The following is a 24,287-nucleotide window of genomic DNA, read 5'->3' as shown; positions in this document are numbered from 1 at the left end:
GGGCTACTGGCCCCGTAGCCATTTTAGGAGGAAATCCGGCTTCAATTTCAATAACTTTATTGGTGCGTCTCTGCCGAGCACCCAGTGCACCAGTGGCCGCGGGAGGAGGGAGCGGAAGGCGGGAGGTGATTGGGATGCGGGCAGTGGGCACCGGGTGCGGGCGCGCGGGGCAGTGGGTACGGGGAGTCCCCGGAAGCGGGTTTCCGGGGAAGCGGGCAGTGCGGGCGCCGGCGATTACCGGGCGCTCCCGGAGGCTGGGGAGGCAGGGATCCCGGGCACGCGTGCCTGCGGCGGGGATTCCCTGCTCGGATCCCAGCGCCCAGGGGCGGGGCCGGGGGCGCCTCTGACGCGGCCGCTGGGGTGTCCCCCGCACCGTGTCGTTCTCCGCGTCAGGTGGCTCCCGCCCCGAGCCGCAGTCATGGGAAACACCACCAGCGACCGGGTGTCCGCGGAGCGCCACGGCACCAAGGCAGCGCGCGGGGCCGAGGGGGCCGGCGGCCATGCCCCGGGCAAGGGGCACAAGATCATGGTGGGGAGCATCGACGACCCCAGCGTCTTCAGCCTGCAGGACCCCAAGGTATGCACCCGCCGTGCAAAGGCGCGCGTCTTTCTCCGCACCGACCTAGCTTCCAGTATTTTGAATTACAGGGTTTTCCACGGCCAAGCGTGTAGGAATGGGCGTTTCTCATGCGGTGCTGCCACAAGATAAAGGGACATCTTGTTCTCCTGGTTTTCGAATCATTTGACTACATTTTTAAGATGGGGAATAATAAATCCCCCTCGATTCCGTGGTTCGAGAGACTTGCTGAATTATGCTTTGTTAGCCCGAATGGAAAACTTAGGCGGCACGTTGCCTGAGCTTCTGACCAGTTGTCAGTCGGTCCTAAGTGGGTTAAATGAATTTCCTTTCTCCCGAACACTTCCATGTAGCAATAGCATTTTTGCGCTAAGGGCTTGGCGTGCCTGTGCCTCTTCCCTATTTGGCATGGCTGTCAACAGCAACCGCTTGCTTATTTGACTACCCTAAGAAATCCTGGTGGTGCATTGGTTAAGAACCCCGCTGCTAGCCAGAGTTGGCCTTGGCTGTGTGACTCCAGCGGCTCTCTGGTAGAAAGACTGATGCTGTAAAAATTATCCATCACCAGTACGGTTGAGTGTGACAGTTCTGCTCTGGGGTCCTCGGTCAAAATCAACTGTTATGGATTCCGAAAACACTCCTAGCCCCCGGTCTGATACTCACTGCCCTCCATTCCATCCTGACTCATAGCAACCCTGTTTCTCTCACTGCCTTCCGTCCTTGCTGACTCATGGTGACCCTACAGGATGGGGTAGAACTGCCTCTATGGGGGTTTCTGAGTCTGTAAATCTTCAGGAGAGTAGAAAGTCCCGACTTTCTCCTGAGGAACAGCTGGCAGTTTCAAACTGCTGACCTTGCAGTTAACAGCCTAACTCATGACCAGTACACCAGATGGATTTACCAAGTCTCTATGGCAACCCTATAAGCCAACCCCATCCCCCTTCCTCCCCGCCAAAAAAATCACTACTACCGAGTCAATTCCAATGTGATCCTATAGGACAGGGTAGCACTGCTGCTCCTGTGGGTTTCCAAGACTAAATTTTTTCAGGAGTAGAAAGCCTCATTTTTATCCTGTGGAGAAGTTGGTGGGTTTGAATTATCCTCCCTCTTTGTTTACTAACTCACTGCCTCACCCATGACATCATCAAGGTGCCTTTGGGGACCAGTAATGTTTGCTTGGCCGGACGTTTTCATTCCTGTACTTCGTAGTTGTGTTGGCCGAGTCAGTGCTGCTTGGACACCCAGCTGCTCCTCAAGTGAGGAAGCAAATGATTCTGAGACTGCCATGTTTCTATTTCCAGTCATTTCTGTTACTGTTCCCAAAACACAAACTCAACTGCCATCGAGTCCATGCCAACTGAGAGCAGGTCTGTAGCACAGGATGGAACTGCTCCGGTGAGTTTCCAAACACTAACTCTTTTTAAGAGTAGCACGCCTCCTCTTTCTCCATGGGAGTGGCTGGTGCTTTTGAACTGCCGACCTTGCAGCTAGCGGCCCAGTGTGTAACCACTAGACCACCAGGCCTCCTCTTTGTTATTGCTGGATGCTGTCAAGTCAGTGCTGATGCATAGTAGCCCTGTGCACAGAAGAGCCCACACTGCGCTGTGCTTGAGGGCCTTGCTGTGTGTAGCCTTGTAGCGACACATCTCCTTACAGAGCTTCCTCTTTTTGCTGACCCTCGACCTCCCAGTTGTACCTCCCCAAGTTGCCACAGTTTAAAAAGACGACCAGCTATAGCTGCCCGAGACCTTTGCTTTCAAATCCAAGGCAGCACTTTGTGCTCCTTCTACAAAAAGGACAGGTGGACCTGCCGGCAAGGTGAGTTGAGCCTCATGTTTCTAATCCCATTAGAGCTTTCGGTAATGAATACATTTCATTCACCCAGATAGACTGACTAGGCTGAAGTCGAATAATGGAGGGATAGATGAGATTAGAGTGTGCCTCTCACCACCTCATCATTTCCCACCAAACTGGTATCTCAGACAGTGAGCAGAGGATTGTTTGCCACAATTGTAGCCTGAAATCCTGAGGCTGTGGTTTGCGTAGTTCCTTGGAGTCCAATTGGGGGCATTGAAAGGAGCTGGTCTGGGGATTTCTTCTCTGTCCCTTTCTTTCTTCTCCCATGTCAGGACTTGGCTTTCTTCGTTTGGCCTAGCTAAGCAGACATCTGAATTTACCTCCTCAAAGCATTCTCAAGCGCATCTGCCCTCCTTGTCTTTTTGCCCCTTTCCTGCTTCAGTGACTCAGGAACAGAGCATTTGTCCAACAGCGACTGCACTCATCAGTGTCCTGAAGAGAAGCCAGTACTCGGCCTGCGTGGGGGCCTGTTTGAGTCATGCTTCCTCTCACTTCAAGCTGGAGATTTGTGAAGGAAGAAACCTGCTTTCGGTCACCTTAAAGTCTTTCCCGAATATCAGTCTTCTTGTGCTGCCCTTCGCACGCCTCCCCTCCTTGTACGGAGCGGTCACAGGATGGTTTGAGGTGTGTTCCCTCGTTCCCTGGCGGTTTTGCTGACTGTTGAACTTGGAGTAAACGCCGGCTGTGCTAGCCAGCTGCACTCAGGCCTGCCTGCTGCATCGCATCATGTGGGGCAGGGCTTTCCTCCAGAGGCAGGCGTGTTAGTGGCGTGTAGCTTCCAGATTCTAAATGGAAAATCGTGAGTTGTAAGAGCGACCACGGTGCTCATTGATTGACCGGTTTGGTGCTTCTCCACCCTAGTGTAGTAGAATCACCTGAGATTTTTAAAGGCCGCTTATGTAAAGTTTGGAAATCATACAAAGTAGGGACGACTGTGTAATGAATCCATATATACATTACACAGTTCTCCCTACTTTGTATGATTTCCACATTTTCCTTCAGCAGCTTTTATATGTATATATATACATATATGGATTCATTACACAGTAATGAAAGTATATATATATATATATATATATATATACCTTTTAATCAATTGAAGTAAGACTAAACCACATACAAACTTAACTTTTGCCCTAATCTGCACACCCCCACCCCCAGTTATTTGAAGCACATTTATCTGCACAGCTTCTTCAGGATCTGTCTCTAAAGGCGAGGCTTTTTTTGGGTCCCTGTTTATTTTAACATAACCACCGTATTACTATTTGAGAAGCTTTGGAAAAAATCACTTTCCAACCTCTATCCTACCTAAAGCACAGGGCCTTGGCAACGCAGTGGTTAAAGCGCTCCGCTGCCAACCGAAAGATCAGCCGCTCGGGGAGAGAAAGATGGGCCGTCGGCTCCTGGGAAGAATGGGGACTCCTGTGAGGCACTTCTGCTCCGGCTTCAGGGTCACTAGGGAATGGCCTTGATGAGCCTGGAGTAGGTTAGACTTGAATCAGGGGTTTTCTAAAGCATTTGTAGAAGTTCCCATCATTTGGATACAGCTGGTCGGGGAAGAGTATTTTACTTTGAAAATAGGGAGATCACGGTTTTCTCTGAAGCCAATTCCCTTTATAACATGAACGTTCTTTGGATTCTCTTCTTCCATTTACTTTGGTGGATTATGTTGCTGCCAGTTTTGAGGGCTATCAAGAGGTAGTTGGGAAGAGTGTTGCTGTTGTTGTGATTAGCTGCTGGCAGGCCATTCTCCACACACAGTGACCTGAAACGCAGCACTGGCTGCTCCTGCACCAGCCTCACAATTGTCCTTGTGCCTGAGCCCATCGACGCAGCCACCGTGTCCAGCCATCTCGCTGAGGCTCTTTGTTGACCCCCTACTTTACCAAGCACGGTGACACGCTCCACGGACTGGTAACCTTCACGACTATGAATAGACAACCCAAATGAATAAGCTAGTTTTTTATTTTTTAAACTCATTTTATTTGGTAAAATTTTGAACTAATGTATGTTGTCCTATTTTCCAAAGTCATTTCTACTCGTCTAAATTGAAACAAGTTTTCTTGGTATAGAGGTTACATGTTGGGCTGCGATCTGCAGGGTTGGTGGTTGAAAACCACCAGCAAACTTTCTACTCCTGTAAAGAGTCACAGTCTCAGAAACCCGGAGGAGGTTGCTCTGTGTCGGCACTGGCTTGAAGGCAATGAGTGAATGGATGTGAAACGTTTGCGGTCCGTGATGGAAACCTTGTTCGCTGTGTGGGAGCCCTGGGTTTGATTCCAGGCCGGTACTCCTTGTGCATCCCCCACGACCCCATCATCTGTCAGTGGAGGCTTGTGTGTTGCCCGTTTGCGGGCCAGGTGCCAGTGGGCCTTCCAGACTCGACAGAGAATAGGAAGAAAGTTCTGGTGATCTGCTTCTAGAAATCAGCCAAGAAAACTCTGTGTATCCCAGTGGTCCGAGCTATAGGGAATCATGTAAATGAAACAGTTCGGGGCAGCATTCCTTTGTGCGTGGGGCCACCATGAGTTGGTCTGACTCCACAGCAACCAACAGTAAAACAGAGACTCCTCCAGTTGTTGGTTTTTGTTGTTGTTGTTTTTCCTGTAAAGGGCCATAAATATCTGTCAGCTACTCAGTTCTGTTACAGTAGTGAAAAAGTAACTGTAGACAATGTGAGTGGGGTTTGGTCCCCACGAACTTTCTTTGCAAAGACATCTCAGCCACTGGCTGTGCCAATTTGTGGGCTAAAGGATGGTAGTGAAAAGAATTCACTTGAGTAAAGGATTGATGTTTTTCAGAATTCTGCACCTTTCATTTGATATTAGAGTTGCTTTGGTTAAAGACACTTTGTTTGGGGTCTGCTGGTCCTGGATTTTCCTCTCTGCTCCTGAAATAACTAATGCATACCTGGAATGGGTGAGCAAGTTCAATTTCATAACCACTTCTCAATTCTTAAGAAATCTGTTTTCTGGAGTTTGAAGTTTTAGATGAATGCCATTATCTCCAGTTTTCCTTGCGATCGATAATCTAAGGCTGCTTACATTTGTCTGTGCAAAAATGATTACTGCTTCTTATACATCCCGACTTTGCTTCTGTACGCTTTCTCCTAAGAGGCATTCAGAAACATACCGCAATTGCTTCCCTATGAGTACATTGGTGTTAAGAGTTAAACTTTGTTTTAATGGGGGACAGCTTATGCTCCCCTATTTTTTAAGAAAGGGAGAGAACTTATCAATCCCCCTCTCCTTTTTAAAAAAAATTATGAAAAAGGATTGCCTAAGACTGAAAAGGAACCCAGGTGGCTTAGGGACTCTAACCCCACAGTCAGTAGTTCAAAACCACCAGCTGCCGAAAAGGCTTTCTCACAGAGGCAGTTCTGTCCTGTTTATGAGGTTGATATGAGTTGGCATTGACTCAGTGGCATTGAGTTGGTTTGTTTTTATTTGCTTTTGGAAGGCTCTGGAAGCTCCCTCTGTTATAAACAGCTGAAAAGTTAACAGAGGAATCTGATGGGAGAGACACTGGACTCTGTTCCTGAAAGGTCACAACCTTGGCTATGGGGCAGTTTTACTGCCTCGGGGTGGCACATAACAACACCACTCTGAAAGGGAGGCGTCCGCCTGAGACTTGGGCAATGGCTGAGCATCAGCCATTTGACTATTTGGGGCCCTAGATATGTTTTCTGTATGTAGTTTGTTCACAACCTGCTAATTTCAGGGCTTCAGAAAGACACCGTTGCCTGCTCCCATAAAGATCTGTGGTTTTTGAATCCCTGGTGGCATGGTGGTTACATGCTGGGCTGCTAGCCGCAAGGTCCGCAGTTCAAAACCACCAGCTGCTCCGTGGGAGACAGATGAGGCTTTGGACTACCGTAATGAATACTTTCTAGGAAACTCGCGGGGCAGTCCTACTCTGTCCCATAGGGTCGCTATGAGTCGGCACGGACTCCATGACAGTGAGTTTGGCTGGCTGGTTGTTGTTATTATTATTTTGGAACACTAGGGAGCAGTTCCGCTCTGTCCTGCCAGGTCAGTATGAGCTGGAATTGACGCGTTGACAGTGGTAGTGGATATTGATGACTCTGTTGTCACTGCTATCCTCACCTTTAATAAAATACTTCTCAGAAGGGATTCAGACCGGGGCCCACCCTTCTCTAGTATGAGTTAACTAATAACAATCTTTTTGATATATTAAAATAAAACCCTACTTTCCCACACACAGTCACTTTGATGCGTATATAGGCAGGACTTCAGCATAACCCTTTGGAGGACACAATTCCATTTTCAAAGGGCAGTGACCCATCAAGTACCCTCGGGTAACAGTTTATTCTGGGGATAACTTAATTCTTCCTACAGCTCCCTGGGGACAAAGAGTTTGCGTCTTGGCAGCAAGATCTGGAAGACACTGTGAAGCCCGCCCAGCAGGCCCGGCCCACTGTGATCCGCTGGTCTGAAGGAGGCAAGGAGGTGCTCATCTCTGGGTCCTTCAACAACTGGAGCTCCAAGATTCCGCTGATTAAGAGGTGAAGGCCAGTCTCTGTACTGAGTCTACAGGGCCCAGGAATAGAGAGGATTTCCTCTTCCACACGAGAGACCTGGCTGGACTCTTCTTCTCCAAAGGCTGGGACTCTCTCTGGAATATAGCCCCATCCATGAACTACTTACTGTATCCGTGACTTAAAAAACAAACAAGGAAAAGAAAACCAAAAAACCTTACAGTGAGTTAGGCCTATTTTACCACTTAGAATACCATTGCTTCAGAAGAACTTAGAATTTCTGTGAGTACATTCGTTAGAACGTCGGTAACGCGAGTCTCTCCCATGCATGCAGAAAGGCTTCTGGGTCTGACTGAACCTAGCTGCTGTGACATGTGCATTCAAGCAGATGTCAGTCACGTTGTGACGTTCTTGGTAGATGGGCGTTTGGGTCACTGATCAAGCAATAATGCATCACTTAAATGGTTATCAGAATAGCCATGCTTGGTAGGACGTTTTCCAGAAAAAGTCTCACCAAAATACGAAAAGATTATCTCGAGGCCCTTCCAGAACCTACCTTTTGCCTTATTTACACATGTGAGGGGTCTGGTTTGTTGATTGAAAAATAGATGTCCTAAGGTAAACCTTTTGGGGGTATCAACCTCTTCGATTATTTTTCTTAATTATCAAGTGAACTAATGTTGTCGAGAGATCCTGGCAAACACGAGGGGCTTCAAAAGTTCGTGGGAAAATTCCATTCTCTTTGCATTCTCTTTTCCCACAAACTTTTCAATGACCCCATCATATATTTCCAACGTGATAAAAGAATGATTTCAGACATTGTTTTCCTCTCCAGGGTTCCAAAGGCTTAGGAACATGGGAGGCAGTGGGTGGAATGACACTGTGTTGGCCACACGCTGTCTCCTGGCTTCTAATTGGAACCTCTTCCAACTCCCCCCCCCCCATTTTTTGTTGTTTTCTGTAGCCATAATGACTTTGTGGCCATCCTGGACCTTCCTGAGGGAGAGCACCAGTACAAGTTCTTTGTGGATGGACAGTGGGTTCATGATCCATCAGAGGTGAGGCCATGGTCGCCAAGGGTAACCGCGGATGTAACAGTCTCCTTTTAGCAGTCATTGCCCTGGTGTCAAAGCTCTCTGCTGTCAGGATTGATGGGCGGCAGCTCAGCTCCCCTTCACTGGAGGATTTCTCTCTTGATAAAAGATGGAGGTGTGCTGACTACGATTATTTTTAATTTTTAGCAAGAGGAGGGTTGGATGGAAGAGATGGATTGGAAAAGGGGGTTCACTGCTAGTTTTCTGCCTTCTCTGTTTCAGCCTGTGGTTACCAGTCAGCTGGGCACAATTAATAATTTGATCCATGTCAAGAAATCGGATTTCGAGGTGTTTGATGCTTTGCAGCTGGATTCCAGGGAAAGCCCAGAGACATCGTGCCGAGGTAATTCTGTAGCGCTTGCTCTTTCTCGCTCGGTCTGTTGTGTAATCCGTGTCGCCTCCCATTGTCCTTTCATGAATTTTCTCAATCTTATAGGATATATATAATACGTATATTATATATTGTATATAATAATATATTAACATATATCCTATAATATATATATTCATTACGCCCCCATGTAAGTAATGGGCCCCACATGAAATGCTTGGAAATTGTGGAGCTCAGTGAAGCAGTTCTGCATACGATGGAGGTGTTGCTGCAGGCTTTTCGGGAGCAGATCAGCAGGTGTTTCTCTCATTGAGCCACTGGTTGGGTTTGAACTACTGACTCTTTGGTTATATGCGGCATGTTTTTCCTGCACACATTTCGGGCCTCCTCTCTGCAGCAGGACCCATCTCAGCCTGTAGTTCTTAGGTGCTGTTGAGTTCGTGTCAACGCCAGCAGCCCTGTGCACATACAACCGTGGGCCACCCTCCCAGGGCCACGCTGCCGTCACCACTACGCAAGGCTGCAGCCGTGCTGGCTGCCGTGGTGCGTGCATCGCCTCTACCTCTTGCAGGTCTTCCTCTTTTTACCTGACCCTCCACCAAGTCTGATGCCCTTCTCCAGAGATGGTCCCTCCTGAGAACATCATCCACGCACCCGAGAGAAGTCTAGCCGTCTCTAGGGGTGCCCTGACTTTGGTTCTTCTCCTGGCCCTCCATGCAGGATGCGTTCACTCTCTCACTTCTCATTTGAAGCATGCAGCGTGCTTGGTTCTTCCCACACGACTGCCTCTTGGTCTGTGCAAGGTTCTGCATGAGCACAATTAAATCTTCGGGAATTCCTATTCTTCAAAATGGTACCCATACTCAGATACCTTTGCAAAGTCAGTAAAAGACAAGGGAACATCTTTTTGGTATGCTCTGCTTTCAGCCAGGACCCATCTGACATCCCTTGTTCCATGTCCTCTTCTGAATCCAGTTACATTTTCGCAGTTCCCTGTCAATGTTGCTTGGTATTTTCGCCATTCTCCTCGCTTCCACACACACTGGGCACAGATATGGGTCTCTTTCGGTCAGTTGGCCAAGGTTTTTTCTGGCAGAGATGAGTGTTTTCAGCATTAGATCCACTTACTGAAACATCTCTGTATTTGGTCAATCCCTGGAACCTTGTTTTTCACCTTCAGTGTAACTTTGATTTCTGTCAGTATCATTGCTAGTTCTTTTTTTTTTTTTAACAAAATGTTTATTTTCTTCTTCCCTTTGCCAATAAACTGAAAATCGGTGCTAATGAACCCTTAGCTGGCTCCGTATTATTTTATCGTAAGTTCTTAATTGGAATGGTTTGGCGATGGCCAATTCATTTTATTAGCAGTGATTCTGGTCTTCCTTCCATCTTCTTTTGATACTTCCTGAATCGTCGAGTTACTCAATCCTATAGGGCTGCTAAGCCTTGGAACTGATTCGATGGCAGTGAGTTTGATTTGGGGTTTTGTCTTTGTTTTGCATTGTTCAATATTTTGCCCATAGAATCCTTCAGTATCTGGTTCTCTGAGCTTGAGAAATGTAGACTGAGTTCTTTCCTTTTATTTTTCTGACTCCAAGGCTTTGCATTTTTCATTACAATGCTTTACTTTGCCGTCTTAAGCCATCCTTTGAAATGATCTGTTATGTCAAACTACACGAGGGGGTACCCCCATAAAAACAGAATTGTGCTCGGCAGAGCAGAGTTTGCTTAGTACTGCATTTTTCTGCTAAGGGAGCATCGACTAACTCCCTCTGAGTTAGTGCACCCAGTGGCATCACCTGGGAAGGTTCTCTCTGGCCAGAATGATTTTTCTGTAATAGCAATTTCACCCAAACCTCATTTTTTGTGATGGCCCATTTAAGAGAACAGTATGGGCCTGTGAAATTTTGTTTCTGTTCGGGAAAAATGCCACAGAAACTGTTGCGATGATGAACACAGCTTGCAAGGAGGGTGCTGTGGGAAAAACCTCAATTGATGACAAACCTTGTTCTGGACATTCATCACCTTCCCAAGTGGAAGAACATGTCAACTTGTAGCACATTTGGAGTTTGTTCCACCAGGTCAGACTGAGGTTTTGGAAAGATTGTGTAAGCCGTGCAACCTGCTTTGGGGCAGACGGGGGTCACGACGACGACAGCGCACCTGGTCATGCAGCCATCTCAGCGCACCAGGTTTGGCTAGAAACAGCCTGCCTCTCTTGCCCCATACACCGTACTCACCTGACCTCTCTCAATGCGACTTCTTTTTGTTTCCACAATGTACAAGAGGTGAAGAAAAAACGAGGGAGGTTTTGGCAGCCATCCAAACAGATGAGTTTGAAAACTGTTTCCACGAATGGATTAGAAGATACGGAAAATATATTAAGTGTAATGGAAAGTACTTTGAAGGTGATAAGGTTGTTTTGTAAAACACTTTAAATACATGGCTGTCAAAAAAATTCAATTTTGGGGGTGGGGGGAGAGTATCCCCTCGTATATTTTATTTCAAGCTTTAAACCAGGACCTGCGGTAAGATACGTGCTTTACATTGCATCCCAAAATACACACATATAGTCACACACACAACTATGTAATACAAGTCTCATCCCATGATGTCTGCTCTCATTACTGATGGCACACTCCACTTTCCATTTTATCTTTTCTTTGTAGCCCACTAGTGGGCCATGGTCTAGCATCTGAACATTTATCACTAGTAATTTAAGTTTTTCATTCACTGTTGGTGCTTTCTCCCAACAGAGGCTGCATTTTCCTAATTCGCTTTGTGTAGTTGCCTTGGAACAGGCCAGGCAATATCAGAGCTTGGTTGGCATTTCTACAGTTTTATAAAATCATAACTGTCCTGGTGATACTTTGGGTTCAGTGCTGGCTTGCTAACCCCACGGTCGGCAGTTCAAACCCACCAGACATTTCTTGGGAGAAAGATGCAGACATCTGCTCCTGTAAAGATTTACAGCCTCTGTCAAAGGAATGAGGTGTCAGGCATCAAAGAAAAAGAAGTCATATCATTGTGAATGAGGGGGGAGTACGGAGTGGGGACCCAAAGCCCATCTGTAGGCAACTGGACATCCTCTGGCAGAAGGGTCGTCTGGAGGAGACGAGCCAGTCAGGGTGCAGTGTTGCAACGATGAAACATACAACTTTCTTCTAGTTCCTAAATGCTTTCTTCTCCCTCCCCACCACGCCCTGCTACCATGATTGCAATTCAACCTTACAAATCTGGCTAGACCAGAGGATGTACACTGGCGCATATAGGAACTGGAAACACAGGGAATCTAGGACAGATGAGCCCGTAGGCCCATTGGGGAGAGTAGCAAGACCGGGAATTAGAGGGAAGGTGGGATAGAAAGGGGGAACCGATTAGAAGAAGCTACATATAATTTGCTCCCTGGGGAACAGACAACAGAGAAGTGGGTATAAGGGAGACATTGGACAGTGTAAGACATTACAAAGTAATACTACTTTTAAATTATCAAGGGTTCATGAAGGGGGGGAGCAGGGAGGGAGGGGAAGACATGAGGGGCTGACACCAAGGGCTCAAGCAGAAAGCAAATGTTTTGAGAATGATGATGACAACAAATGTACAAATGTGCTGACACGATGGATGGATAGATTGTGATAAGAGTTGTACAGGACCCCAATAAAATGATTTTTAAAAAAGATTTACAGCCTCAAAAACCTTTTCTAACATTGTTATGAGTCAGAATCAACTCCGTGGCAGTGGTTTGTTTGTTTGTTTGTTTTGTATCTGCTACATCGGAGCCCTGTTTGATCAACAGTTTAAGTGCCAACCAGAAAGGTGGCTTTTTAGACCATGACAGAAGCACTGGGTGGTCCACTCCACAAAGCTTGTAACCTAGGAAAGTCCATGGGGCAGTTCTGCCCTCTCACGTGGATCAGCATGCGTCTTGGTCTAGTAGATCGGAAAACGAGAGAAGAGGTGGGAAAGATAGAGTAAAAGAAATATGCTACTCCTCTGTATATAACTATCATTATATGTCTGTTATTCGTTGGCTGCTTTGCCCGAATCATATTAACAAAAACTTCTAGTCACAAGTGACCTCATCATTGAATTTAATCTTTTAAAAGCTTACCCAGCATTATACTACCAGTCAAGAATACCCTTACTCTGTATACTTTCACCTAATTCACAATAAATGCTTTTTTAAAGAAGATTGTCCAGCTTTACTTTCTGATCTGAGGTCACATAATGAAAACAATATTTAATCTTTCCCCCCAAACAGTGCTGTACTGTTGATGTTACTTTTTGGAACAGCACAAACTGCCCCTCTGTCCTGAGTGTCTAATGTGCCCACTGAAGGCACTGTTGTCTCCTCAGCTGAGAGTCAGGGAGAATCTACGTCCTCCAGTTTGACAGACGAGAGACTGAGAAACAAAACAGATCAAGTGACTCGTGTATACGCACTCACCATCTATGTGGCTTTGGGTGAAGAACGTGGTCACTCTGTATGTGTTGGTTGTAGTTGTTAGTGACAGCGAATAAAAAGTGTCCTATGGTGTACAGGTGGTGTGGGGCTATGCGGAGAGCTGCTAACGGCAAGGGGCAGTCTCCTCGGGCCACTGAGGCAGGACGGACGCCATGCAGTGAGCTTGGTTTGCATAAAGCCGCACTCCCCGGGTGCTCTGTTGGACCATAAGACAAAGTGCCTGGAGGTACTTTGAACGTTTCAGGTTGATGCCATTTTAAAATATTGTGTAATATCACAGTCGTTGCCCCCTTCTTATATGTATGTATGTATGTATGCGTTTGGCTGAAATTTAGGTCATTGGACGTTCTTGAAGTGGCTTTCATTGCAGGCTAGAACCAAACTCGCTTCTGACCCCGCCGTGTCGCAGGACAGAGTAGCCCCGCTCCAGTGAGCCCCTGGACGGCACGTCTGTGTGGAAGCAGACTGTCTCATCTGTCTCGGCTGGGACAGCGGGTGCTATAGCCAAGCTCTTCACGTTTGCGCCACCAGGGCTCCTTGCAGCAGTGCAGGTTGCCATGTAAGATGGCTCTGTCTGTGTGCTTTTTGCTGACTCTCTACCCTTGTTCTCATATCTGGGTAAATCTTTTCCAGACCTTTCCAGCTCACCCCCAGGGCCTTATGGTCAAGAAATGTATGTGTTTCGGTCTGAGGAGCGCTTCAAGTCCCCACCCATCCTCCCTCCCCACCTTCTCCAGGTTATTCTGAACAAGGACACTAACATTTCTGTGAGTATCCTGCTAGTGTCTCTAGGGCATCTGGGCTCACGAGGACCATTTTGGCCAAAATTTCATTATCGTAGAGGTTGGGAGCAAAGTTGGGTTAGAATATGAGTCATATCCATAGAAGCGGCATTCTCAGCTTCTCTTTCTAGGACTGTGTTGTGGCTTCCTCCAGGGCCAGCTCAGGAGCTTCTCTGTCTGATGGGAGCGCATAGAAAGGCAGACCGAGTTGTGCGTCACTTGAATTGCTACCTGGGGCTTCTGTTCCAGCAGAGTCCACTTGTAATTTGGAGATATATAAAATAAGTGAATCCCACCACCGCTTCAATTGAAAATAATTTACATCTTTGTTCAATCCAGTTGCTTATCCAACTGAAATCTTAGATAGGTGTGTTTTGGGCAAGATTTTTACGCTAGCCTTACCAAAGATTAGTAATTGGTGGGGTTTAGGGTTCCTGCCTTTGGCTCCGAATTTTCCATATTGAGGAGGTACTCTTGAAATAATCTGAGATGGAGACGGGTGTGTTGTTTAAAAAGAGAAAGTACACTCCTAGTTTAGCATATCTGATGAGTTCCTGAGAGCTCTGAAGAAGAGAAACTTTTTGGTTTAAGTCGTCAAACTTCATTTAATGATGCTTTTTCCTCTCTTAGTGTGACCCAGCCTTGCTCCCCGAGCCCAACCATGTAATGCTGAACCATCTCTACGCGTTGTCCATTAAGGTACGTGCTGGGCCCGCCTCTTCACAGGGTGAGGGTAACACTTGCTCGGTGCTTCACTGAAGCTGGCAGTAATGGTCAGATGAGGGGAGGAAGAACTTTCATTTGTTCTTTTAAAAACTAGTGAGAATTTTGGGGAGAAAAACAGGGCTTTCTACTCCCATAGAGTCACAGTCTCAGAAACTCACAGAGGCAGTTTTGCCCTGTCCTGTAGGGTGGCAGTGAGTTGGCATCAACTGATGGCAGTGAGTGAATGACTGGTTTGGGCCTTTTTAATTTCAGTCTTGATATCAGGCTCTCTAACTGTCCCTCGGCCTGTCTTTGCTTAGCAGCTTCTATTTAGATGACAGGAAACTTTATATCACATGTTTTGAGGTCATAACTGTAGGATTTCAATCTTAGAGGTAAATTGGTCACATCATATCTACTGAAAAAGCAAATATGATCTTCTAGTTCAAAGAATACCTGAATATGATTATTGGGCTTCTGCCTTCTTAGAGGTGAGCAGGAGTTACTTCCAGATGTCTGGGTCTGGTCTGCCCAGGTCTTCTGTCTCTCTTGCACACGAGGTGAAATTGAAGTATAACCACGTTGCCTCATCTCCTCCAACTCTCGAGTCCTCCACCTGTTTCTCTGCTGCTTTATTGTCTGGGTTGAATTGCCACACCTCTGTGGTTTGGCTATTCGAATAAAGTGATACACCATTGGTGTTACTAAACTGGTCGTGATTGGAATTACCTGGAGAAGACACTGTGTGGAGGCCACTTTTGACCCCTTCTAGCTCTCCAGGGTGACTGTCACAAGGCAGAGGTCAGACATGCTTCCACCCAGCCTTCAGGTATCAAAGAAAATGACACAAGGGTGGCAGCTGGCCCACAGCTACACAAACTCCCCAAACCAAACTCGTCCCCTCCAGTCATTTCTGACTCCGATCAACAGGGTAGAATTGCCCCTGTGGGTTCGTTCCTGAGACTTAACTCCTTCGGCGAGTGGAACATCTTATCTTTCTCTCACAGTGCTGGGGCTTTTGGTTAGCGGCCCACGTTGGACCCCAGCACAAAGCCAGCGTCCCTTCTAGCTACAGAAGGGGGAGAGCGTCACTGACCTCAGCTGCCCCAGAAGGATTCCTAGGAGGCTAAGATCAGGCCTGCCTCCAGTCCTCCCTCCTTCCTTGCAAATCCTCACACCAACTGTCCCTTCCAGAGCACCATTCTCTGCATTTCCGTTAGGTTCTGTAATTCATTGCAATGGCCACACCGAACTTAGACAGTGCTCACCCTTACCGGGTTTATTAGGAAGTTAATAGGTGAGTAACGCTCGGGATATGGCTGTTCAGATTCTTCTTTTAGGCAGGCCACTCTCCGGCCCTCAGCCTCTTGGTCTGGCCTGCTTGAGCAATGCTACCAAACTCTTTTAGGGCTGCCAATAAATGCCCAAAGGCACAGATGTAAGCCTCACCCTGAAGGCATTCCTAAAGCCAGCCTCCAGGCCCAAAGCACTCAGCTTCCCTTGTTCTGTGGCTAGGAAGTTTCCCAGCTGTCTCCTGCTCTGGCTCCTGGTGCTGCTGCTGCTGCTGCTGCTGCTCTGGTATCAAAGCCGACTCCTGAGTCAGTGAGGTTCAGTGTGCAGGGATCTTGGGGTTCAAAAGACATGCTACACTCCTGGCTCTTCTCTCTTGCAGGTAGTGAGAGCTCTTTATCTAGCCTGAATCTGAGATGGCTGCTTTACATCCAGCAGGATGACAGCCATCATTCATCCAGTTAAGAGCCATTCAGAGCTGAGTCATATAAGCCTCTAAGTATCTCCCCCCACCTTCTTACCCAGACCCATCAGGAAAACAAAGGGCGTTTGGTGGGATTAGCCAAGGCTATGGCTAAAGGAGCCTTGTTAAATCATTCACTGCATAGCAGCTGGAAAGGTAAATGTAACATTACAGATTCAGAGATTCTAAATCAGTACACAGAGGATGGGGCTCAAGCAACCCAGGTGGTTAAGTGTTTTGCTGCTAATTGAACCCACCCAGCAGCTCCAGGGAGAAAGGCCTGGTGGATTTCTCCTGTGAAGCTTAGTGTAAAGAAGACCCTGTGATCTAGTCCATCACATGACCTACTGGTCACTAGGAGTTGAAACTGATGCTTCAGCACTACCACCGCCAGCAAGATGGGACCCAGTAATTTATGTTTCTTTGTTTGTTAATTGGGAGTTAATACATGTATCATTCTGTAGATCAATCATGTCAAGCAGAACTGTACAATTGCTACTACAACCAGTTTCCAAGCATTCTTTTTCTTCCTGGACTCCTGGACATTGTCTCTCTTTTGCACCGGCCCCCACCACTCTATCCCCGACCTCCAAAACCCTTGTTGTACTTGCTGTTCCTATAGGTTCATCATTCCTGAGTTTCATATACTGAAAAGCAGGAAAACATACAATACAACTTCAAGAGGGTGACCTTCAAATGGCATAACACCTATGAGATACAGCTTAATACAAATGAACGAAAGCCAAACAAAATAGAAATACGGAAAATGTTGAGAAGCAGATCAGCTCTAGCATGCATCAGAGTGGGGAACAGCTGACTGTCCCGGTCAGAATTAGCCTTTGGTCTTCTGTACGCCTCTCCCCCAAGCCCTGTTTAGGGACCACTTTCCTCCCATCCCTCAATTGTGGAGAGAGGGAGTTCACCGGAGTCTTGTTTCCTGTGTCGTTCCACAATGAATCGTGGGTTCCCACTGTCGTCCATCGCCTTCTGCAAATCAGATTCTCACAATTCAGGCTTTGATACTAACGTCTCCTGAGATTTTAATTACATGATTTACAATCCTTCAGGGACTGGTGATGGTGTACTTCTTTCACGTGGACTTAGTTGACATCTTGCGTAGATGGCTGTTTGTTTGGAGATAAGCCTGTAAGACCCCAGACACTATTTTATCTGATGGCCGGGCACCATCTAAGTTCTTACCACTTCTCACTATAGCACCCGTATCTTTCTTCTGTGTTCCCTTCTGAGGGTGAGTATCGAGCAGGGCCATGCTGTAAGAACTAATCGTTCTTAAGTTGGAGCTAGGGTTTAGTGTGAGCCCAAGCCCATTCCTGGACTAGGTTTTGTTTTCGTGTCTTTTCCTTTTGATTTATTATTACTTGAGAGCTAAGTCATTTATCATTCTATAGTTCAGTCATGCCAAGCACTGTTTTACAAGTGCTTCCACAATCAGTTTCCAAACATACTTTTTCTTTCTGGACTCCTTGACAACATCTCCCTTTTATCACCCCCACCCCCTCTACTCCCGCGCCCCCCCCCCCAAAAAAAAAAACCCCACCTTTATTCTACTTGCTGTCCCTGTAGATTCATCAATCCTGAGTTTCATTTACTGAAAAATAGAAAAACATATACCATAGTTTCCAGAGGGAGATCCCCAGTGACACACCTCTGAGATACACCCTAATATGAACAAATTAAAATAAAATAAAACAGAATGTCCCTCACAGGTTTGCCAGAATAATACATGTTCATACAGCATATAAGGCATCAATGTTGCAAAACCATGTTTGTCTGCATTCCAAGTAGTGCACCACTCATGGTGTAGCTCTCTCCTGCTTCCTCAGACACCAGGTATTTCCTGACTGCAGTCCTCAAGTTACAAGTGTGTCTAAGGTAGATTCCAGATCAGTTCACCCAGTGGAGTTCCCACATGGGATCTCATTGATGCAGCCTCTGGAACATGCTGTGGCCCTTGAAGATCCAGAATTTGGTGTCCCAGCACTCCACAGCACCCAGCTTGGGTCCCCAGATACACCCAGAAGCCCCGGTGAATGTGGTCCATTTGGTGCATATCACTAAAGACACTCCCCACTCCCCACCCCGTTATCATTTTCAGTCTTTCATCGCCCCAGCTGGAGGTCGGTCCTCCCTCTTTTCCTACGAGCAGACATGCATTTCCCCCAGACGCGTCTGCTCCCTCTGCCTCTGCTGTGTTGTTATTCCCATCAGGATACCTCATCCCTCTGGTCGGGCTTTCTACCCGTCCAGGGGTTGAGTGGTGGTTTCTTTAGGTTTCTAAGATGTGAAGCCTGATTAGGGACTTGACTGGTAGAGTTGGCTCATCAATTATGTGATAATTTTAGAGCATATACTATTGAATTGAATTTTTATAATCACTTTGTGAGGTAAATGTTCTCTTTAACCCGTTTTATAGATGAAGAAACCAAGGCTCAGAGAAGATTGAATTGCCAGTAAGTACCAGGGATGGCATTAAAGTCCAGTGCTCCTCCCCTATGTTCTTTCTTGTCTATCATTGGCCAGGTCTTCCCACATAGCTCTTACGTACACTTCTTCCTCATTTATACTAAATTCTTGCCGGAGTTGGATTTTATTTTTGCTTCCCTGCTTCTATTCTACTTGGCATATGCTTGTCACAGGATGAGAACCAGTCATCTCTACGGGGGAAGATAGGAGCCTGCATTGTTCTCGGAATTGTATCAGCATGGGTTCCCTGTGATCTGGTTGGATTTGCCTGCCGTGCCTGCTCTTTTCGGTCATGGACGTGCTCTCTACTATGGGCTGCTACCTGCCCCCAGGCTAAAATACAAGTGTGGGAAATGGCGCCCTTTCTTCTCTTCTTACTGGCTCTGAGCTTGGCAAGAGTCTTGATCATTGTGGTCCAGCTAGGCCTTGACCCATTCTTGGGTCTCTGCTGTTGGCTAGGCTTTGGGAATGGAGCCGGTGGATTGAGTATCTTTCAGGAGGATTTGGGGGTCTAAGAGTGGCTACCTGAGGGCCACCTGGATCAGAGTTCTTTCGGAAGTCCTCACTGGTATCCAGTGGAAATGAGATCTGCTTCGACTCTTGAGATGGTTTTACAGAAGGGCTACTGTTCTTCTCGTGGCCTCGAAGACTTCCCTTTTACAAACGATGGGGCGGTTTTTCTTTTATTTTCCTTCCTTTATAGCCGGTGTTTAGCCCAGTATTAAAATGTGGCTGTTGGGTGTCGAGTGCCATGCCCGACGTTCTCATGTAATCATGAGAGCCACCTTCATGGTGGGTCCAGGCCTTTATATTGATAGAAAACATGCCTTGGGAAGAAAAGTAGATTACCCATCACTAAATTTGGTAGTTATGTTAGATTTCCCGAGTGGGAAACACCTTGGTCCTTGGCTTCACGTGAGAAAGAATTCACTCCGAAGCCTGGTTGGTGATAAAGGATAGAAGGAGTTTCAGGCGTTATAGAAACCAGGAGCTAGAGCGAGAGGGGCGGGCAGACCCAGCCACGCTGAACTGTGTGAGAGTCGCTGGAGAGCCCGTGGTGTCTCTCTCTTTCTCTGTCTCGTGTTCAGTTTACTGTAACGCCTGAAAGTCCTTCTCTCCTTTATAAAAACGCACCAACCAGGCTTCGGAGTGAATTATCGCATGGAGCCACGGACCAAGGTCTCCTCACTCGAGAAACCTAACGGTTATAGGAGTTAGGATGACAACACAACCCATCTGCCTCCCCAAACAAAGCCTTTTCTGTTACGCAAACTCTGCCTGCCAAAAGTGACTACCTACGAGAGACGATGGCTGCGGGGAGCAGGAAGGAGTGGATTAGCTGCATGTGTTTCTTTCCCTTGCAGGACAGTGTGATGGTCCTCAGTGCCACTCATCGTTACAAGAAGAAGTATGTCACCACTCTGCTGTATAAGCCCATCTGAAGGGATCCCGTCGCCTCCCTCCTGGGATTACAAGAAGCCGTTCCCTTACCTTTCTGGACTGAGCCAGTCTTACCTGAGACTGGAAGGCCAATTTGCTTTGAGGCCGGTGTGTGTGTTTCTGAGCCTCTGAGTAGGATGCTCTGCTTTTGCATTTGATTGCAGATGAGAGCTTTTGAGTTCATGGTGTTTATTTTAAGAAAAAAATAATAGTAATAATAATAAGGTTATTGGAAGCTTCCTAGCCCCAGCTAGATGTATTCTCTCTGCAAATGGGCCCTCCCCAGGTCTGCTGGGGGAGCTGCAGGAAAGACCGCACAGGAACCTCTTTCCTAAGAGGAAGGTACAGCAGATGCTCAGGGTCCTTATGGGGCAGAGATGTTGTCCCTTCTACCTTGGGTCTCCAAGGGATGGATCCTACCAGGTGGTTGCCCTCTGCCCCGCTGCCACATCACAGGGGGCAGCTCTCCTTGCATGGGGTCTCGATGTTCCAGGGTCTGGGAATCTTTTTTTTAGTGATGCAAGATGCCTACAAGGTACTTCTCATGGCACGTGCCTGCGGTGACAGTCCCCTTGAGATTGAGTGGAGAAGTGGCCTCTGAAAAACTCTCTTGGGCCTGGCCAGCTCAGAACCTAGAGTGCCCAAAAGGGCACCTTTTCGGCAAAACAGAGGCCCAGGCATCTGTATTACTGCCGGTTTTAGCTCTCCCTAAAGGTACTTGGACCCCATATTAGCAAAGACAGAATGCAGACAATCTGCTGGCTTGTTTCAGTCTGGGGACACCCCTTTCTCTGTGGGCCCATGTGGGTGGGGTTCCTCCTGACCCGGCCCTGCTTAATGTTGTTTTGTTTTGGTCTGTTTCTCTCTCTCTCTCTCTCTCTCTCAGAGCAGATAGTTCTGAAGTAAAGTGAGAATGGAGTTGGGGGGAAGCATTTATGCTTTTCATCTTTAGAAGATTTTTAGGTGCCCCCGTTTTTCGCTTTTGTTTTTTAATTGGGGTGGGGGTGGAGGCTGGGAGGGCTCTTCATTGGTTTTACGAGAATATATAGGGAAGTATCAGGCTCTTGAGAAATGCTTCCTAAGATTTCCTTTTCTAGGCTAGCCCTCTGCCATCTTACCCAAGTGTGGCTGACCCCGTGCACTCCCTTAGCACTGCTCTGAGCCTCGGTTCATTCAGCCCTTTTGAAATTTCCTCAAGGATTCCTGCCAAAGGGAAGCCAAACACTTACACTGGTGTTTAACTCATGAGAAGGACTCTGTGTTCCGGGCTTCTAACAGGGCCAGTTTGTTCTGCCTCCTCTTTTTCAGTGTCTGATGATGAAGTGGGTCAATGACTTCCTTTTGTGGACTGAAAAGTAACCATTCGCGTCACTCCTGGGGCTCCGAGTATCTGTGATTCTTCCATTTTACAGAGAAATGCAAGTCACCCACTCAGCACTGAAAGAGACCACCTGTTGATGAGTGAGAGAACCCCCTGGCTGCTAAGATGAGCCCAGCCACAGGGAGAGGGCACTCACAGGTCAGTTTAGCTACCTCTCTGCCCCCTTCAAAGCTGGCAGCAGCACAGTTGTCTGTCGGGCACAGAGACCTCTTGGGTTCCAGGTGTGAGGCAGTTGGGTGTGGCCTTGTTGTTTTGCTGGGTTTGCAAAATGCCAAGTGTTTCGGGGGTCCACTGCTGAGAACAAACAGTGTTTGCCCACTCCAGGCTACCTTCTGCAGTGAAAGGCTTTCTGGAAGAGCTTTTCTTATGGTCCCCGTGACTTTTTGAATGATGTGCCATTTTAAAATCCAGGTCGAATCCTATTATGACCAGCTCTCAGGTTCAATATAGCCTTCAGTTGTGCTAGCATTTCAATTACCATTCAATATTCATTAAGTAACGTGGCCACTGATGGACGTTCAAAAATCATCATGGGGGATTTTAGTTTGTACTCTCATCTTGTGTACACAGGGCTGAGATGCAATTGTCATGGGTCACGTATGACAATGTTTACCTAGGTGTCATCCGTAGAGTGGGGCAGAGATCCCTTCTATTTCTCTGAGGCCGAGGCTTCTTTGAACTGCATCTGGCGCCAATGGCAGTAGGTTTGGGGGGCTGCTTGTTCTTCAGATCTGTTCATTGTAGAAATGTAGGGAGAGTATCCATTTTCCAAGTTCTGAGACAGTCTCTCAGCCAGATGTGAAATCCAGGCCTCTAGCTGGTGTGGAAGGGGGTGGGTTAGAGGAATTGAGGAACAACCCTATCAGCACTGCCCCTCCACGTACTGGACATCACCCTGAGACATGCTCTCGCACACCTGGTCTATTCCTGCCAACACTGCTCTGGAAGGGTGGGAACGAGCCCCAACTATAACTCCTCTTCCTTTTCGAGGGTTTTGTTGAATAGAGACTTTTCGTTTCTGCAGCAGAAGCGTTTGGTAGATTGTGAAAGTGAGTAAAGGTAGTAAGATTGTCTGTGTAGCCGTTTGGAGAGGGTGGGTGGGAGGCTGTATGAGACTCACAGTTCAAGTTGCCAGAACAAGAAGAAATAGCTCTGTAAGAGGGCTGGATCTGAAAGAACTGCAGCCTGGTTTGAGGGTTGTGGGGAGGAGAACAAAGAGTGACTAAGCTAAGGGAATGATCGTAGAAAAACACTTCAATAATTTAGGACCGAAAACATCTCTTTGTTATTAATCTCAAACGTAACATGATGGCCTCCTTGGATCTCACTGAACAAAGCTTGGTACTGAAAGTTCTTCCCTTGCCCTCTTTGCCCTTATTCTCTGCCCTTTACCACTTGAACTTCAGTTGTCAGGTAAACTTCATCAGGGTCTCAGATCACACATTACCTAAACTACTCAAGTAGACTGATTGTCTTCAGGTACAGAGAACTTCCAGATCTTGATCGTTGACTTGCTAAAAGCTTATTAGAATCAAATGGGATTTAACCTCTGTTGGCCGCGCCCCTGGAGACTATACCTAGTCTTGATCGCATTGGTTTTTAATATATATGCGTAGAGGGTAAAGAAACCCTGTAAAAAAAAGAACCGAAGAGCAGTTTCTGGCCTCTCACTTCACTCCAAATACTTCTAGTCACTTGTAGACCTGGCGGATCTTAGGTGAAACCTTCCAAGTGGCTGTCAGCTGCTGAAATGAAAAAGCAGTTCCTGGAGACGGGTTTCTCTTCATCCAGGGCACTGGTCCTCCACCTTCCTCAGACCGCCACCCTTTCAGACAGTTCATGTTATGGAACCATAAAGTTATGAAACGGGTGACCCCTGGGAAAGGGTCGTTTGACCCCCCAGAGGGGTCACGACCCACAAGTTGAGAACCGCTGATCAAGGGTATAAATGATGAAAACCTTATAATGACTTCCCTACTTACTTGGGAAATAGGGCTTTTAAAATTTATACCTCAACTGAAAAAAGATATGCAATAGTCTCTCTGTGTTCATGTGCGTTTGAAATACGAGGCGGCTTCAAAAAGTTGGTAATAAAGTGGAATTAAATGCTAGAGGAATTTTTCCACAAACGCTTTGAAGCCCCCTCATACATTCTATTCTCAGAGATTTCTAAAATCCCTACTGTTTAGTCCTTTGGGTTATGGGCTAAAGAATAGATGCCCCTCCCCTTTTTTCCTCTGCATCACCCTGACATCGTTACAGCCAAGTGCTTGCTGTCCTCCAATGGCTGTAGCCATGGCACGGGCAAGGACGGCGCTTTGTAAGTCCCCGTAGAAGCCCGACACACCTGGAAGTGGAAGGGCTATGGTTTCTGCAAGGAACCCAAACTTTTGACATCAAAAGGCCAACTGTATTTTAAAGTTACAAGGGAAAAAAGAGAAAGAAGCAGAAAACTCGAGTGCCAACATATGCAATCCAGTTTGAACAGTGGAGTCCCTCTTAGCATGCTCATCTGGGTCTTGTCTCACTCTGCTTCTCTCGCTTGTGCTTTGGAGCGAATGCACTTCCTTCGTAAAATGTAAGATATTTGTAGTAGCTTGAGCCTTGGTTCTTGGTTGGTCCTTGAGTTCCAAGTGCTTCTGCTGCAAGATTGGTGTGCAATACTCAAACCTCCTGGGATGATGTAGGTATCGACAGGTTAGATAGCTAAGCGGTACCTACGTTAAGTATTATATTAAGTATGTGTCATCATCCTTCGTTTGTACTCTCTCTGTCCCAGGATACCCCCTACCCAGCCTGTGGGTTGAGGACAGCCACAACTCACTGATGTCGCTTAGTCCTAACCCCTGGTCTGGGCCCTTTATGTAAAACTTGTGTGAATTGTGAATTTGCAGATGATGGTTGTTATTACACTGAAGCA

At 47.0% G+C, this 24,287-nt stretch overlaps 1 protein-coding gene across 4 annotated transcripts; it reads left to right on the top strand.

The window, feature by feature from the left end:
* Positions 1 to 23,377, top strand: PRKAB2 (protein kinase AMP-activated non-catalytic subunit beta 2). Of its 4 annotated transcripts, XM_075560356.1 has the most exons (9): positions 7 to 125; positions 394 to 577; positions 6,793 to 6,959; positions 7,897 to 7,990; positions 8,249 to 8,369; positions 13,456 to 13,589; positions 14,235 to 14,303; positions 18,497 to 18,533; positions 19,911 to 23,377. In XM_075560356.1, exons 2-8 carry the CDS (start codon positions 419 to 421, stop codon positions 18,524 to 18,526), a joined length of 774 nt encoding a protein of 257 aa, XP_075416471.1. In that variant the 5' UTR covers positions 7 to 125; positions 394 to 418; the 3' UTR covers positions 18,527 to 18,533; positions 19,911 to 23,377. The 4 variants fall into 4 exon arrangements, with proteins under 4 accessions (XP_075416463.1, XP_075416471.1, XP_075416447.1 ...); XM_075560348.1 differs by lacking the exon at positions 18,497 to 18,533 and having other exon boundaries at positions 1 to 62; XM_075560332.1 differs by lacking the exon at positions 18,497 to 18,533 and having other exon boundaries at positions 8 to 125.
* The last annotated feature ends 910 nt before the right edge of the window (positions 23,378 to 24,287 follow it).

Source organism: Tenrec ecaudatus, chromosome 1 (genome assembly GCF_050624435.1).
Source record: "Tenrec ecaudatus isolate mTenEca1 chromosome 1, mTenEca1.hap1, whole genome shotgun sequence".
In the NCBI taxonomy this organism is placed as follows: domain Eukaryota; kingdom Metazoa; phylum Chordata; class Mammalia; order Afrosoricida; family Tenrecidae; genus Tenrec; species Tenrec ecaudatus.
Note: the sequence above shows the minus strand (reverse complement) of the source record. Positions and strands in the feature narration are given on the sequence as shown.